General features: G+C 35.9%; 2 protein-coding genes across 3 annotated transcripts in view; both read left to right on the top strand.

Moving 5' to 3' along the window:
* The window catches only part of LOC131078733 (probable ubiquitin conjugation factor E4), a 127,506-nt gene extending 115,290 nt beyond the window's left edge, over positions 1-12,216 (top strand). For both annotated transcript variants that reach the window (XM_058016499.2, XM_058016500.2), the window contains exons 15-17: positions 11,350-11,514; positions 11,640-11,729; positions 11,850-12,216. In XM_058016499.2, coding sequence (XP_057872482.2) covers positions 11,350-11,514; positions 11,640-11,729; positions 11,850-11,954 — 360 coding nt within the window. In that variant the 3' untranslated portion in view covers positions 11,955-12,216. The remainder of the gene's footprint in view (positions 1-11,349; positions 11,515-11,639; positions 11,730-11,849) is intronic.
* Positions 12,217-16,700: 4,484 nt separating this feature from the next.
* Positions 16,701-17,825, top strand: LOC131858381 (uncharacterized). Its single transcript, XM_059211610.1, has 2 exons — positions 16,701-16,904; positions 16,992-17,825. The coding sequence occupies exons 1-2, from the start codon at positions 16,701-16,703 to the stop codon at positions 17,823-17,825; spliced, it is 1,038 nt and encodes a 345-aa protein (XP_059067593.1).
* Positions 17,826-18,606: the final 781 nt, after the last annotated feature.

Here is an 18,606-nt window from a genome sequence, read left to right as displayed (position 1 = left end):
TGTTTGTTTCAAGTTCAAGCTAAGTCAAGACGTCCTAAGGTAGCATATGGTCCAAGGCATCGTTTGAAGATAATTCGCAAAGGTTTTGAACGTCCAAACATCACCAAATAATGTAAAAGCCTCACATCGCTCCTGTCCTTTGGACAAGGACCAAGGCGATATCATCAAAAGCACGCACGTTCCTTCAAGATCAAAGCGAAGCAAGGCTAGGTAAGGTGAAGGACGACGTTTGAAGGACGTTACAATGAAGATCGAAGTGTAAAGTTGACAAGGTCAAGGAAAGGACATGGATCGCTCCTGTCCCTCTCCAAGGGACAAGGGCGATGATCCCTTCAATACGCTCAAAACTTCATGCGAGCAAATGGAATAAGCGCAAAAGACACGAACAAAGGATGTTATTCGCCCACAATAAAAGATCGAAGTTAAAAGATGCAAGATGGACATGAAAACAAGAAGATCGCTCCTGTCCTTTGGACAAGGACCAAGGCGATGTACACTCAGAAGGCACTTAAACACACATGCAAGAGGATCAAATGCGAAGAACCTATCAAGATGATCAATTTTTAACGCGGAGATGAAGAAGTTGATCGTGAAAAAATGCAAAACCAAGACAAAATAATGAATCGCTCCTGTCCCTCTCCAAGGGACCAGAGCGATGAGGTACGTCCCTCTATTTACATATTTTTTGGGCGCCAAATTAAAACAATTCGAATTTACTTTAAATGCTAAATCAATTTAAAAATTAAAAAATCCATTTTTATTGGCATTTAATGTGGCGTTAACATTTATTAATTATTTTTGCCTTATTTAAAAATCGAAATTTGCAATTAAAAAACGCAAGGCATTAGTAATTAATTAATTAATTAAAAAAAAATCGATTTGAGCGCTCATATATGGAGGTCGGCCTTGTTATTTCATTGCAAATCATTTAAAAAATGGTTTTGTTTTTATTAAGTCGGCCTAAGGGGTAAAGGATGCAAGCGCTATATAAGGGGGGTAGAATTATCATTTCCTACATCATTATTTTTACCTTCCTTTATGCGAGTTGACAAGAGGCGAATATAGTGCGAGTTTTATTTATCCAAGGTGGCGCACTTAGACATTCCAAAGGTGGTGCGACTTCAAACCAAAGGTGGCGTAGACATTCCCAAGGTGGTGTGAGGCGTGCGAGGTGTGTTTAAAGAGGTGCGAATTGCATTGAAGATCAAAGGTGGTGCGAATTCGAAGACCACACCAAGAGCGAATTTGAAGATCCATCCAAGACCACGCCTAAGGCGAATTTGCTAAGGACTTGGTGATTTATTTGTGCGAAATTGAAGATCACATTCTCTCCAGAGGTGGCGAAATCAAATTTGAGGGGATCATATTGAAGATTATCTTTATACCTCAATTTTGCTTAGGCAAATTTTGTTTTTGCATTCTAGAGTTAGCTCTCTATCGAGGTATGGCGATTTAATTATTATTGTTTTATTCATTCATCGTCATATTTCAAATTTTGAATTTTAAAATCTCTTAGCTCAATCGTTGTATTTTAGGAAATGATAACTCTAGGGACTTATCATGAGGTTTCCTAAAATCTATCTCTCTTATCTACGTTATTTATTTCAAAAATCTATTTCTTATAATGAAATGTTGTGTAGGTATGGCGACCCCAAAGGCGGGAGCATCCACCAGTCGCTCGGCTCTCATGAAAGAAGATCAGAAGACTGAAGAGGTGGAGGCCAAGATCGTGTCCAAGTGGAGCAACATTGGAGATACAAACTTGGGAAACTTTAGCACGAAGAAGTTCCGAGAGGTCCCTTACATCGGCAAGCCATCACCTGTCGCCCGGAGAATAATAGAGAGTGGCATCATTAAGGCGGCCGGTTTTCCTCCAGCTATTCAGTGCCACGAGTTGATGATCGAGTGTGCCCGTCATTACAATCCACAGTCCAGGACAATTGTGTCCAATGAGGGAAACATTTTGGCGTACCTTTCAGAGGAAGCCATAAGTGAAGCCTTCCATCTTCCAGAGCACAGGGACATGATATACAAGAGCATTGAAGGAGCCAGATCAGTGTACGATGATGATCCAGATGCTTGTCTAAGCATAATCAACAAGAACTGGCTACTTAAGAGTCGTCCCCGTCTGAGCAAAGTACCGAACACACCACACCGGATTGATTTCCAAGAGGAGTACAGAGATTTGATTACCATGCTCAACAGAGTTACAGGAGCACCTCATGCCTTCTATTTTGAGAAATGGATGTTTTATTTCATCCAGGTGATTGTTCAAGGAAAGAGTACAATACATTGGGCTAGGATAATTAGCCATTGCTTAGACGTACAGTTGAGAAGACTCAGGGCTACTAAGTCCTTCCACATGAGTTCATATGTCATCTATGCCTTAATCAGGAGCGTTGAGTACGCAGGACTACCTCACAGAGGAGTGATTGGAAGAGGACCCGGCGAGGTCAGAGTTTGTGAATCCTATACCTACTTGCATCATCCACCAGGGAAGAACTACAAGTTAATCAATGATACTTTCACGATGAACATCACCAGGACGTTGCAAGGAGGGATTCACAACAGATTATCTCAGGATGCCCAGGAGTTAATCAAGAGGTACGGTGCTTGGTTCATTCAGTTTCCCAAGTTCACTTACATTAGAGTGTATGGATGTCCTTTACCTCCATACATGTTGCCGAGATACCCGACAGACAGGATTGTGTTACTTGAAGTAACAAGGCAGTTGGCAGCATATGTGAAGGCATTCAGACACAGACATCAGAATGGAGTTCAGGTACCTATTATTTTGGGTAATTCAGTTGAGGTATGTCCTAATGTCTCAGCCATGGATGATGCAGAGAGAGAGTTAGCCTTGTATCCTTTTTCATCTTTTGCTTGGAGGAATAGTTTTGATCCTCATGGACATTTAGAGGAGACAGTCGGTAAAAGATTTAGACATGAGTACCAGATTGAAGATTTTATGATGAATCTCCTAGATGATCTCGAAGTGAAACGAAAGATACATTCTAGATTGCCTTTGGATTTCATTAGGAAATGTAAGATTTACAGAGTGGCCGACCAAGCTCAGGACAACGGCAGGCACATCCAATCTTCATATGATAGAGAGAGCAAAACAATTAGTTTGAATTGGAATGAGCCCGAGGCCGTGGATTTAGATGAATTGATGGCACCAGTCTTGTCTTGTACTCGCAGATGGGTAGACATTCAACATCAGAAGTTGAGAGAACAAGGCATAGCCATGTCTTTTACTTTGGAAGAAAAGCCAGCCGGAGGAGGAGCCAGTGTTAGTGAAGGCAATCCTAATCCTAGGAATTCAGGTGAAGGTAACCTTCGATGTGCCAGTGAGGGCAATCTCCATTCGAGAGGTTCAAAGAGAAAGGAAAGATTAGAAAAGAAAGAGCCTTCCAAGAAAAAGCAAGGTGCTAACAAAGACCAAACACCGGGTACTTCTTCCAGGCCAGAAGATAGAACAGTTCGAGTGGAAGAATCCATGGAATCGATGGTACAGAATGACAGACAGGAGGAAGAACAGGCACAGCATGTTTCATCCGATGGATCTCTCCAAGACTATGATTTAGATAATGATAATGAAGTAACATCTCCTCCCAGACAAGAAGAAGTAGTACACAAAGAAATTCAAGTTCAAGAGACAAGATCAAATATCCCAGACTGGTTGAAGGAGAGATTGACTAAGGTGATCGTAATTGAGGACGAGGATAGTGCAATCGATCTAGAGAGCCTTGTTGGACGTTCACACATGACAGCAGAGAAGAAGAAGGCTACAAAGATGTCCAAGATGATTCGAGATGAGACTGGATCTAGAAAACTGCAGATAGCTACACCGGCAGCAGACAAATATGAGGGTGAGATCCTAGCAGAGGACTATCATATACAGACTATTGAGTTAGGACCATCCACAGCAGAGCAGACTTTAGATGATGCCACCGACACATTTGAGGCATTGAAGGATAAGTTTAGAGAAGAAGTAGAAAAGAATAGAAAGCTTGAGAGAGAGGTCGGTGCATGGAGAACATATTTCAGTCACATCAATGAACCTTTGGGACGTCAGGATCCAGTTAGATCACCATTGCAGGCATTGCCCCTTCAATCAATCAATGAAGCAGAAAGATTCAGGAATATGGTTTAGCGTACATGTAATTGGATGGATAGATCTCACACGGTGGCCATTGAGTTTATTACAAGGATGTCGAAGATCACCCATCAGGCTATCCAAGTTCTTGAGATAATCCACAGATTGATGGCAACAGTAGCTGCATTTGCCCATACCAAGGACGTTGTCATCCCTGTCTTGAAAGTTATAAGACATACATCCAGAAGAATTTTAGCACAAGAGAAGATCTTAGAAGGTGATTCTCACAGTTTGTTTCAGTGGTCAACCTTACTCCATATAAAGAGTGTTCTCTTTGAGGACATCAGTATTAGATGTGGTCAAGTTGAGGAGGTGATCAATCCGATCCAGGACAGAGTATTTGAGGTACTTCGTACCATTCTTGGCAGGAGGATCGAGGTCGAGACAGATGTGGATTTACAAGAGTTTGAGGATAGAATCACTATCATCTTTCGCAAGGACGCAGATGTTACAGATGAGCAGTATGATCAGATGTATGCCACCATGCTCCTGATTGATAGAACAAAGGAACTTGAACCTACTTGGGACACAGCTCTTCTAGATGCATTTGATCAGGATATCAAGAATCTTCCCGAGATTCCAAGCACAGAAATCGAAGGAATCGTGACAAAATTCATTGCATATGCTAAGAAAGAGAATTGGAAAGGGAATAAGATTCTAGATGAAAGGTTGTTACAGATGACATGACATCTTATTTCTCATTGGTTGATACCTCCTAGATTTTTGTGCCAAATTTAATATTTGGCTATGTATTTAATATTGTTCAGTAAAAAGGAGGTCATTTGTAACAAACCCTAATTAGGGTTTAGGTGTCATGATCTTGTCCATTGATTTACTTTCAATCTGGACCTTTCATTGTAACTGGGGATGCTATTTATACCCCATTTTTCATTTCATTTGTAATAGAATAGTCAGTTAATAGAGAATAGAGTTAAGAGTGAAATAGAGAGATTAGAATTGTAAGCAATTTTTATTTTGTAGCAAGATTGAGTCTTGAAGAGAGAAGTTCAAGCAATTGTTGTATATGATGACTTGGAAATCAATAAAATATTGAAGTTATGGTGTTTTGTTGCAAGTTTCTTGAGTTATCTTCATGGTTGTTGGATGTACTTGAATCACGCTCAATCAAAGTAGTTTGTTAATTAGAAAGACTAAGTGTGAGATTTGATATTTGGTAGGATTCGCAATCCAAACCACTAGCTTCTTGCTGATTGTAGGAACGCCTTGTGTGGTCGACTGGAAAACACCTTGAGTCCTTAACCTTCAAGCATTTTCGTATCTAGGATATGTACCTTCGTAGTAGTGTCCTTGGTCTTTGATGCATTGAACATCATTATTACCTTAGAAGATCGCACTAATTTCAGTTGAGTTGTTGTCTTATGGCGAAATTGAAATTGGTTGAGTCTTGCCAAATCTCATCCATGCTAAGTCGTTCATAGGGTTAGGCTAAATTAGACCTCTCAAACCCTGTCCTTTTTTCCTTTTTTTGAAAGTTCCTTTTAGATTAGTAAAACCTTCGAACTATTGAATCCGTAAGAAGCCTTGAAGGAAACAGCAAATCACATCATACCACTAAAAGCTTGTCCACACGTGGAGACCCCACTAAAAGAACCTTGGAGTCCACCTAACTGATCCTTTTTGCAGATCTTCAGCAGTTAGAGACTATTTTCTCAAGAGAGGATAAGATGCCTAATGGTATTTTATTCTGTGTATGATTGTGTACAAAATACACGTCAACAGGACACTCCTCCAATACTTCCACATGGCCGATAATACCTCATATGCATAGTGATACAACTCACCATAAAGCTCCAAATTCACACACCTCTCAAATGAGAGAGAACCTCCTTAAATATAGGAGGAAGGGTGACTTCACTAGTCACACCTTTTCAATAACCCCCACTTATAAATAATTAATAATCTAATAGTTATTAGATTATAATTATTTCAAATGGGATATGCTTATAAAGCATATAATATATAAGGTTTTATAACCTTATATTAGAACATTATATATAAATGTTATAAGGATGTGATCCCTAATAACATTATGTTCTAACAGAGGATAAGATACCTTGATATTTTATTTTGTTAGGGGTGTCTAAAATACACATCAATAGAATTGGCACTAGAAGGAGGCTTGATTGTGGATACATGAATGAAGTAGTTGATGCCAGAACTTATCAACTCATATTTTGAAGCAATGCTCAACATAATTTTTACAAAGAAAGAAGGTGATCGTTGGATTATCAAGTGGATTCACAAAGAGGCTGGAACCAGAGTGAGCTTTCAAGTTGAATTCGAGATTTAGATCTCTTTTAAGTCAAAAATCTAAAAAAAGTGAACATTTTCAAAAAATCAAAAAATCAAAAAATTCAAATAAGGAGGATTTCTTAATGGAGGGGCATTAGCATTGTCAGGATGAGCAAGAAGTTGATATCCTTTAACTTTGGTGGAGGCTAAATGCACAGCTTCATACACGAAGATTGCTCGAATTTGCATCGCCAGGGAAATGTAGAATCCATGAGACAAATGAACATGATGAAATGCTCTGCTTGACATTCTTGTCAAGGATATAATTGGTTCTATAAGGAAAATCTTCTTTTGGGATATTCCAAAATTAGAATTGTGCATAAGGCTTGATGACGAGGACAATGGAAATGACCCTTTCTCAAGATTCAAGTTGAGGATTCAGAGTCAAATTGAGATTGGTAATATACGACTCGAGGGCGTGTTGCTTCTCCGTTGGTGGTGGATTCACAATGCACCTCGCTCAAAGTTCACTTGTCCAATATGTGAAGAGAACATCAACCAAGCTAGACGTTAGTTTGGGTTACCAGAATTACCAAGAGTTCACTTGTCCAATGGATACATGAATGAAGCAGTTGATGCTAGAACTTAACAACTCATATTTTGAAGCAATGCTCAACATATTTTTTACAAAGAAAGAAGGTGATCGCTGGATTATCAAGTGGATTCACAAAGAGATTGGAACCAGAGTGAGCTTTCAAGTTGAATTCGAGATTTTATAGATCTCTTTTAAGTCAAAAATTTAAAAAAAGTGAACATTTTCAAGAAATCAAAAAATAAAAAAATTCAAAAAATTCAAATAAGAAGGATTTCTTAATGGAGGGGCATTAGCATTTGTCAGGATGAGCAAGAAGTTGATAGCCTTTAACTTTTGTGGAGACTAAATGCACAACTTCATACACAAAGATTGTTCGAATTTGCATCGCCAGGGAAATGTAGAATCCATGAGACAAATGAACACAATGAAATGCTCTGCTTGACATTCTTGTCAAGGATATAACTGGTTCTACAAGGAAAATCTTCTTTTGGGATATTCCAAAACTAGAATTGTGCATAAGGCTTGATGACGAGGACAATGGAAATGACCCTTTCTCAAGATTCAAGTTGAGGATTTAGAGTCAAATTGAGATTGGTAATATACGACTCGAGGGTGTGTTGCTTCTCTGTTGGTGGCGGATTCACAATGCACCTCGCTCAGAGTTCACTTGTCCAATATGTGAAGAGAACATCAACCAAGCTAGATCTTAGTTTGGGTTACCTGAATTACCAAGGCAATGCATTTGGAATGAGTACCTTGAACACATGAGTCCGCCATTGAAAGAACAAGGCATTATAGCGTCACCTGGCAAGGAAGACCATGGATTACAAGAAGATAGTGTAATTGAGCTTGACATTCAATCTGCCATTGTGGGAAACAAATTTGTGTACCTTGTGCCAAAGGAAGGATGCAGTGAGGTAGAGGACGATCGAGCTAAGGAAATAGTGGTAAATGGTGATCAAAGTGTTAGTTTGACAATTAAGGAAGAGCGTGATTCATCGCAAGATGAAGAGTTCATTGAGGGATTTTCGTTCATGCTACAAAAGGAGATACTTGAGAACGAATTGCAAGAGATTTCAATTGTCGTTGGAGAGGAAGACAATCATATCACTAGTGAGCCCAAGTATGGAGAACAATTCGAGGGGGCGCTGAAGGACATTATTGCTACAATGCTATTTGAAGGGGTGCTTAAAGATCTCATGAATGAAGAACAAATGGAATCACTACCAAAAAATTTTCAAGACAAACAAGCTGTGGTGAGCAATGCGATCCATCTTCAACTCCGGCCTCCCGAGATGCTGCTTAAAGATGAAATTCCACTAGATATTGCATTTGAGAGACTTTGTTCAAGAGATGATAAGATACCTTGGTAATTTATTTTGTGTTAGAGGTGTCTAAAAAACACATCAATATGGCCATTTGTTAATGATGCTAGAAATAAGAACAATAGGTCTTTGGTTCAAATAGCTACCAAGACAGTTTGGGGAAACACAACTTCAATGGACACCAAAGGGGAAAGCTTGAGAGTGAATAGTTACAGTAAGAGACTGTTCTAATGTCATTGCTAGATTCCCACTTCATATCCTAAGAGGCACTGACACTGAAGTTGAAGTGAGACAAATGGTGACTGGTTTGAAGATTGCCTTGGACTTTGGGTTGCCAAATCTTCAAGTGGAAGGAGATTCAAGGATCATTATCAAAGGCATTCTTCCAAGTGTTTTATCTCCATTGAAAGTTGAATAGGACCCTTGGAGAAGTGTACATTCTCTTAGATCACTTCTACTCTATCTGCTTCAAGCATTGCATAAGGAAGCCGGTAAATTGGCTGAACTCCTAGCTAATGAGGTAGTTATGGATCCACCAGATTATAAGATCATATTCAAAATATGGTCACTTGGATGGGGCTTGAAGATTTATGCATTCGTGATTAAGTCAGTAGTACACACACACACCCAACAATCCTAAAAATTTCCTGGCTTATGTTGTATGTATATGAAGACTAGATTTAGGAAATATTTTAAAAACCTTGACTTCAAAACCAAGTCAGATTCCCATGGCACGGTAAGTATATGGTAGGGCTTAAATTTTTAAGTTGAGTTGAGTGAAGAATTTTGGTGAGGCAGCTAGTGATTACATTGATGGCTTATTAGTGTTCATGGAGATGTCTGATGGAATTAATGGTGATGTGAAGCTTTTACTCTACCACATAGCTAGATGAGTAATCTCTGGTTTAATCAATGGCTAAATAATCCACTTACATGGCTGTCATTACAGAAGTAAAGTTGTAGGTCATTTTAGCTGATACATATATTATTATCATGATGCAGTGTTCTGGATGATGTAAACCATAGTTACCAAATCCTACTGGATTGGGATTTTTTTGGACTGGCTGGATTTGTCCAATTTGGTCCTGAGTATTGAGTTCCTATTGAAATTTTGCTGATTTTTCTTTAAACTTCTGGATTTCCAATTTTTTCAGACCTCCCAAATGAATCAGAATTTTCAAAGATGGTCGTGGTAAGGATTTATGTAAATCATTTTGAATGATCTCAGCTTGTCAATCATAAATGGTTACTTCAAGTTGATTGTACGTGTAACATTCAAGAATAAGTTCACTATACGTTTTTGGTGTTTTATTGGTTTTCTTAGCTATATGATAATTCTTAACTTCAAAAATTGTTTCTAAATAAAAGTTTGTTGAAGAAGTAGATTTGAGTCTTTTGGTTCAACCAAATCAATTAATCATACCAAGGGCACTGCTGCAGTGAACAATGAAAGTTGGAAGCAGTTACTAACTACAGGACTAAAATACATTTAAATTTAAAATCAATAATTAGGTTTGAGTTTAACTTCAACTTATTAATAAGCATCCCTACAAGGAATAGTTTGAGTCTGAAGATTATAATAAAGTGCAAAGGTTCTTTGATGTTGCATGGGTGGAAAGTTGGTAATGTTTCGAATAATAATATTAACATACATCCATGATTGTGTTACAAATTTCCTGCAAGGGCAATTTCTTCCAACAATGAAAAGCACCCATTAGGGTCTTGTAGCAACTTTAAGTTGATGTCACAAAATACCAAATGTTACTGTTCTCTAGATTACTATTTTTAACAAAATATGTGATGCTTTATGTAAATGAGCATATATATTTCAGGACGACTCTGCTTCTCACTCAGCTTCTCATGTGCTCCTTTATGCCGATTTGCCAGCACACTGATTGCTGGGATATAATTTTTCAATGGAGTGACATGTTGCTTTTATTAAAGTAATCATGTAACGTTTCTATAATGGTCATTTGGTTGGTTAGTTTAGGATATTTCCTTTTTGTAGTTTGTTCTTATTTAGAATGTTTATTTTCGGTCTTTCATTTCTGTTTTAATTGCTTATTTAAGGAGCCTTCGTCTCCTTTGTTAATACAACATCAAATTATTATTTCATGGTATTAGAGCTTAGGTTCTTTTTTGGTAAAAAAATTTGTGGGTTTTTTGGATTTTTTCCACAAAAAATCATGGAAGGATTTTACTTGATTTTTTCCACAAAAATCAATGAGTTTTTATTTCTGTTTACTACTCGTGATGACCGCAAGTAAAGTGTTTGAACAAATTGGGGGGCTTTGTACGATTTCCTCCTCAAAAATTGTGGATGAGTTTTTTAATTTTTCTGCACAAAAAATCTTAAGAGGGTTTTGCACAATTTTCTCTTCAAAAATCGTGGTTTCTTTGTTTGTTTTTTGCACAATTTTTTCATACAAAAATCATGGGTTCTTTCTTTGCTGGAGGGTTTTTTGACTTTTTTCACAAAAAATCATAAAGGGTGTTTGCTGTTTCTTGGGTTCTTTGAATTTTTTTTCAAAAAAAATCATGATGGTTTTTTGTTCGAGTTTTGAGAAGCTGATCTCGGAGTGGGAGGGATTGCTTTGTTACCCAACATTATGTTGGAAGGATTGTTGTAGAAGGATTATGGTAAACTTGGTCATATGCAAAAGTTTTGCAAAATCAGGGAGGGTCTCAGCAGCAGGCATCCTTTTGGTAGTTTGTTCTCATTTAGATAGTTTCTTTTTGGTCTTTCGTTTCTGTTTTAGAAACTTTGCTTGTAATTGCTTATTTAAGGAGCCTTCACCTCCTTTGTTAATAAAACATCGAATTATCATTTTCAGCTTTTATTTTGTTATGTTTAAATTTATGGAATATGAAAAGCATTTGATATGTGCATCCAGAAATGTGTGCTGTGCTGATACCAGATGGTTATATGTTTTACTATAGTAGACAGTAATTAAAAAAGATGATTCCTTAGGACAAAGTTGACTAAAATGAATGTTTAAAAAAATGTATACTACCAGTTATTTTCAGAAGCAGCTGAACTTCTAAGAAGGATAGGTGAAGATGGGAGGATAATTCAAGAGTTTGTTGACCTTAGTGCAAAAGCAAGAGCTGCTGCTAGTGAAGCAATGGACACTGAATCTATGCTTGGAGACATACCAGATGATTTCCTTGATCCAATTCAGGTCAGTAAATTTTGTTTTTGTAGCCTTTCTACTGTAGAATTTGTCAGTTCATGCCAAGTGAGATCAGTTACACAGTTGTGGAACTATGTTTGACATGTCCTGTAAAATGATCATTCGTGTGGCAGTTCACATTGATGAGGGATCCTGTAATCTTGCCTTCGTCAAGAACAACTGTGGACCGTCCAACAATACAAAGACATCTATTGAGTGATGCTGTGCGCAAATCCTATCTGATCTTTTAATTTTTCTTTTTAAACTATCAAAATGGTAATTGTTCTTCTATCCAGTTATGTTCTGTATGCTAACTTCACATAACACTGGTTATACATGTTCAGACTGATCCATTCAATCGATCTCTTCTCACTCCTGAGATGCTGATTCCTAACACGGAGCTGAAGAACAAAATTGAAGAGTTCATCAGGAGCAAGTCAAGGATTTAAGCCCTATTTAATGAATTATTGTTCTTTGTATATAGTTTAATCTGAACAATGCTTGGACTAGCAAAAGAAATGCAATCAATGCCTTGGATTATTATCATAGAAGCCTCTTTGTGCGAGTATTAGTTCAGTAAAATCCTTCAAAATAGTGTTATTTGATTCTTTTCATCTCATTGCAGCTGCCAAATTGTGGCTGATTTTGATGTAAAATATATGGATACTAGTGGCAGTTTTTTAATTTAGTAATTAAGGTATTATTATAATCTCCAGGAATGTATGAATGGTTTCTCTACATTAGCATACAGATTACTAGCCTGATTCTTGACCGATGTTACAAGCAAAGAAAAAGTTTTCTGGTTGTTCTTTGAGTATTTTTTGTTTGATTAAGCAGCTTTTTGGGTTGGCAATGGCAAGTTCTAAAACTGAATTATGATACTATATGGACCTGTGCACAAAGTTCAAAAACTAAATTTTGACGTTATATATAGATGCGTAGCTCAAACTTGGCTCATAAAAAATGGACACACAGTAAATTGCTCTCAAATTTGTGATGACAACAAATACCTTGCGTTTGGGAAGTCGAGATAGTTTTATAAGCCACACTACATGGGATGCCAATTCTTTTCCCATTATAATAATATGAAGCCAGTTCATATTGACAATGGAAATGTATGTATACGATGATATATATAGATTGCAATAGAAAATATTTTTTTCTTGAGTTTAATATAACCTAATTTAATCTTTTATTTACATACATATCATATACATATTGTGAACTAAAACATTATTTTTCCTAAATTTCTTTTAGGCTAATTCAATAAAGGAAAATAATTTTTTCCTTAAGGGTAATTTAATGAGATGTGAAATTGAGTATAAATTAACATAAAATAAAAATTGAGATCTTAAATAACAAGTTATTTAATTGTGATTTAATGAGATGTGAAATTGAGTATAAATTAACATAAAATAAAAATTGAGATCTTAAATAACAAGTTATTTAATTGTGATTTAGATTTGTAAAGTTGATTGTTGTTAGATTGGTAAATGATGTCTTTTTTTCTTTTTTGTCTATTTAATGCTTTAGATTATATGTAAGACTTGTGCTTTTTTGAGGTTGGATCTGTTTGCCTCTTGATCCTTTTTGCATTTTTCTTTTGTTATAAGAATATGATCTTTGTGATTTTGCTCCCTTTCTTTGATGAGTTTGTTAGATTGTTTTGCTCCCTTTTCTACTTTTGAAGACTAGTCATATTTAGAAATACTTTTAGGGGATTCTCAACATCTTGAGAGGGGGCATGTTCTCCCAAATTGACCTTTAAAAAGTGTGTAAAAGATTGGTAGACAATTAAAATTGCCCTATAAAGAATATGTATATTTGTTTTAGTGCACCAAATTGAATGGCTTCGCTATTGATTTCTTAATTTTTTTTGGATGAGAGGATGATTGAATGTGATGATGTGAAATGACTACAAATTAATGCCTTTAAATATCAAGACAACAATAGTTCACGAATGTGTGTTTAGTTGACTAACAATGGTTAGTGGAATTGTTGGGAGTTGACAAAAATTGAATTTAAATATTTGAGAGACGAGGGTTGAATCCGTGAACATGAGTATGGTAAGATGATAAACTAGTGCGTCTAAAGAAATTCTAAGTGTGGTAGGTGTAATAAATATGTGCATGGGAAGGTGCAAAAATAAAGAAAAAGGGGAATAAATATATATAAATATGTGTGAGTACCTAGGATATGATATGGAGTTGTTGACATGTGGGGCACATCTCTCAAGTTAGTTACACATATAGTAATGACAATATATAGACCTTATAATAACACTATGAAGGGGTAAGGCACTTAAACTATGTGGGCCTCCTAATTCTCTCATATAATTCATGATCCAATGTAAATATGTCAATCTTATTAGTGTTTGTATGGCGATTAGTAAAGGCTAGAAACTAGAGCCAAACTTCATTCAAGATTGCACTATTTGTTAATATGTCAATATGTGATGAGTATAATATTGCATTTGGGATCTCTTGAAGATATTTTGTGGAGTAGCTTTTTTCATAAAAATATTATACAATATTACCCTACGTCAAGAGTTTGTTCTATCTTTGCATATATTAGATATTAGAACATTGTGGCCCATGAACATCTTTCGTGTTGTGTTAGATCTATCTTCTACATTGTCTTATTACCATTATTTTGTGTGAACCTCAATAGTGTGTGTGGGTGGGGATAGGTGAAGGCTAGAGAAATGAACCCAAATTTGCACAACTTTTGTGCTATTTGTCAATATGTAATTCCTTGATACATTTTTCCAAAACAAGATTGAAATAAAATGGAAAATGGTATGGGCGTGTAAATTTCATCATTACATATTGCCCCAACTTTGCAATGTAAATGAGTTCTACAATGATGGGGTATCTTGAAGTATACAACACTCACAAATATGAGTGCCAAGTAAATGTTTAGACATAAAAGGATTTCTCAATGGTCTATATAAAGTAATGGATCCTACCAAATCATTGTGTATGTCCATTCTTTCATATGCATCCTCTATGGGAATTTGCACAATAGAGGAAAATATCGAATGTATATCTTCTATCACGAGTCAAAATGAAAAGAATTGCAAACTAAGTTCTATTGTCATTGATCTTAAGAAGCAAAAGAAAGGAAGTATGGTTAGAATTTTTTTTCCTGTGAATTTAATGACTAAATAAACATGCATGTTCACGATAAAGAGTCAATTCATTTTCATCACAAATAATAATTTTTATAGTACAATTAATGAACAATATACATCCATATCCATATATTCAATAATCCAACATTCCACATGCAATAGTGATATAAATACAAGGGTTCCAAGGTATCTAATATCCAATGTAGCAATAGTCTAAGTAATTCACACTCTATCCAATGTTCCTCATACATAGGGGAAATTTGATATGAATCCAACCATTAAAAGATGTCTATCCTCTCCAATCATTAGTTGGGTTGAAGTGAACAAATAAGTAATCTATAGTCCATATAACAATAAATTCATAACTTATTGCCTTGGGTATATGTACAATCACAAATTAATAATGTAGTTATAGTACACATGAGCATAACAACATACAACACTTTATGATAAGTCACAAGAATGCATAAAACATCAAACAAGACTACAAAAATTATAATGCATATCAAATACTCATAACATTCTACAAAGTATTACATAAACCGACATAAGATAGCATAGGACTTCACAAGACATTTTAAACAAGGTAAATCACAAAAACAAGGTAAAAACATTAGTTGTTAGAGTGTGCGATTCTAGCACACCAATACAAATCCCACTTAGTGATTGATTGCAGAATCACTAAACTCAATCACTCGTAGTGAGCACACATGAGCCACTAAGATTCAAAACTCATCCTCCATCCATAAGTTGTTAGAATTTCTTAGATTAGTATCCAAATAAGACACACCAGACTAAATGTAATGAATACTAGTAAGCGATCTTACTCTTTATGAAGCAACCCTACTCTTTCATATAGACCATACTTCTATTAAACACCCCATCTTTTAGTAGAATTTATGTAGTAAACCTTCCATATCCTTTCAAATATAAACCATAATAAAATTTCTATGCATTTGGCTTACATGACATTAATTGGAGAAACTCTTGGGACATAGTGGTGGATGTGTGGTACGCATAAATATGCCTTTACCCTCTATTTAATCCCCCTACTACGAACTCATGTAACATAATATATAAATAACAAGATGAATCATCTTTAGTTAAGTATGAGGAACATGACCTTCTAGGGATCACACACCTACTTGTAGTAATAGGATTTGGAGTACCTACTTATTCACATATACCACCAAAATCACCAAGTCATCAATAACTCAAAAACAAAAGATGATATCAACATTATAGATGTGCACAACTTTTTGTTTTTATTGTGCAAGTTTTTTTCCTCAACGTTTCAAATGAAACTCCATGATCTATCATTAGGAAAAAGTGAGCAAGATAAAAGAAGAGAAATGGATGATTATTAGCATACTAAGCAAGATAAAAAAAGGAGAGGGTAAGTGGGTGTGGAAAGCAAGAAGACGAGAAGGAGGATGGATAAAGGCGCCTTAGTAGACTCAAAAAATTGAAAGGGGAACAACCAAGTTAATACAAAATAAAATTAGAAAACTGAAAAAAAAAATGAAACAAAAGTAAGAAGAGAATAATAGTTATATAAAAAATAATGGCTATATTTATACATTATATAAAAAATAATTTTTATAATAAGGGGAATTGATAGGGGCAACTCAATGACCCGTAGCTTAGCTCAAGACAAGGTAAGACACCCGTATAAATCATTATTGTTATTAATGATAACAATAGAAAGTTAATAGAATGATATTAAGAAGGTTAATGATAATAATCAAATAATAGTTACTATATAGATACAAATATTTAATAGTGATAAAAACATTATTATTATAAATGAAATAATAGTATGTTAATAAAAAAACCAAAGTAAAGAAAAAGAAAAGGGAGATAAACAAATTGTTTCGATGAAAAAAATTATACGTAAAAATATGAGGAAAATAATAATTCAAAGAAAGATAATGAAAACAAGAAAGAATGATTCAAATATGTAGACTTAAAATAATAAAGTAAAAAAAAATTGAAAATAATAATAACTAAAGACAACCTATAAATTAACAATTCAAAAATTAAAATGTAGATGTCTGTTGCAATGTCGTCTGCTGCAATGCGGTCTGTTGCGACTGTGTTGCAATCCGTTGCTGGTGTGATGCCGTATGCGGATGCCGCAAAGGTTTTGACGACTACTCTAGTTGATTCAGGTGCAACGACGATTGCTATCGCTGCTAGGGTTTTGCAGTCTGTCGTTGTTGGATCTGGTGCGCCAGTGTCTATCGTTGCTGGCTCTGGTGGACAGGTTTCGAGAGCATGATTTCAGCAAGGGCTAAAGAGACGAAATGTTAATAGAGGGTTTATACTTGTTTCAAATGCCATCTGCATTAAGCTGAAAGTGGAGACGGAAGAGGAAATAGATTACAATGTATCTGTTTTTTCCACACAAGGAGTTATCTGTCGGTTTAGGGGTTTTTGGTCTAGCCTGCCTCAGCTGCATTCTTGGAACTCAGAACACTGGGAACCACTCATTATTGGTAAAGTTCATATTTACCCCATGGCTAAAGGGGTTTTTGTTGCAAAGTTTGAGAATGCTCAAGACAAAAATATTATATTATGTGATCATTATTTTAGTTGGGAGGGCAAATTTATGTTGATGATGATTAAACCTTGGTACTCGGATTTCAATCCTTCTTCTGAAATGTTTAACAAAATCCCGTTTTGGGTTTTGCTTCCTAATCTTCACTTTCATCTATGGGTTGATCATCTTTTAGAGGAAGTGGGTGAAACCCTTAGTGATTTTTTGATGGTGGATGCCGAATCTTCTGATATTCTTCACTCCACCTTTGTCCGTATTCTGGTTGAAATGGATGTTTCAAAAGGGCTGTCTGCTGAGATTATGCTCAAATCTTCTAAGGGATGCTGGGTTCAATCTTTGGACTATGAGGGGATACTTTTTCAGTGTAGAAGATGTTTTAAAACATGTCATGTAGTTGCACAATGTAGATTAGAGAAGAAGACTATGTCGGCTTCGTGGTGGAAAGGGGCTTCTGAACAACACTATACGGTTGAGAAAAAATTTGAGCAACCTAGGAGTTTTTCTCAAGTGGTTGCGTTGGATTCTCAGGGTGTTGCGGCTTCCCCATTGGAGACCACAAATTGTGGGAACATTGATGTAGCACCTTCTTTGGATGTCTCAAAGGGAGGGAATTTTGATGCTGAGTAGGTTGTACATGGTGATTCCCCAAATGCGAGAGGGATTGGGCCTCAGGCTATTGTCTCTTGTAATAGCGTTTCGACTATCAATATTGGTGGTTCTTTTGATGTAGGGAGGAATACTGTTGATTCCCCTAATATGGTAAATGCTCTTTCTGCTGGTTCTCTTTCTCAAATTGATGGTGGACTTTCGCTGGCTTGGTATAACAAGACAACACAGATGGAGGGTTGGATTACTATTAAGGGTAAGAAAGCTAAGCTTTCAAAACCTTCTTTTGATATGACTCTCTCCTCCCACAAGAGTAGTGCTAACTGTAAATCTTGATGGTTTTAGTTTGGGGGAGCCTTGGCCTTTCTCTGGTTTTGTTTCAAGTTGTGGGAGCCTTCTGTTAAAACCTATGTCTTTGTTTTGGGAGTTTTATTCCCTAATTGGCTTTGTCTTTGCCCCATTGTTGTAATATTAAAAATGTTTTCTATGGGGCCGTTTTGTTGTTGTAATATTAGAAAATTAGAATCAATTATATTTAATTTGTTCAACCAAATTTAATAAAAGATATTGATGAATTATTGAAATATCTCAAATGATGATGGCTAGATTTAAACAATTTTTTTTTTTTGTTACACTAAGTCACAAAAGAGGTCTCTTAATTTTTTTCCATGAATCATTTGAGTTTTTCATAATTTGAAACCAAAACTAATTAAAGTTTTAACAAGCTCATATGTATATGTATGTATTTATGCATATGACCACTTGAAATGCATGAAAATCAATATAAGTATATTACAATCCT

The sequence above is a fragment of the Cryptomeria japonica genome, chromosome 9 (genome assembly GCF_030272615.1).
Source record: "Cryptomeria japonica chromosome 9, Sugi_1.0, whole genome shotgun sequence".
In the NCBI taxonomy this organism is placed as follows: Eukaryota; Viridiplantae; Streptophyta; class Pinopsida; order Cupressales; family Cupressaceae; genus Cryptomeria; species Cryptomeria japonica.
Note: the sequence above shows the minus strand (reverse complement) of the source record. Positions and strands in the feature narration are given on the sequence as shown.

Excerpts from the sequence above, each read along its gene's own strand:
- LOC131858381 (XM_059211610.1), top strand. The coding sequence starts at position 16,701 with ATGTCGTCTGCTGCAATGCGGTCTGTTGCGACTGTGTTGCAATCCGTT. Across the intron at positions 16,905-16,991 it reads TTGCTGGCTCTGGTGGACAG|CTGAAAGTGGAGACGGAAGA; the intron begins GTTTCGAGAGCA and ends ATCTGCATTAAG.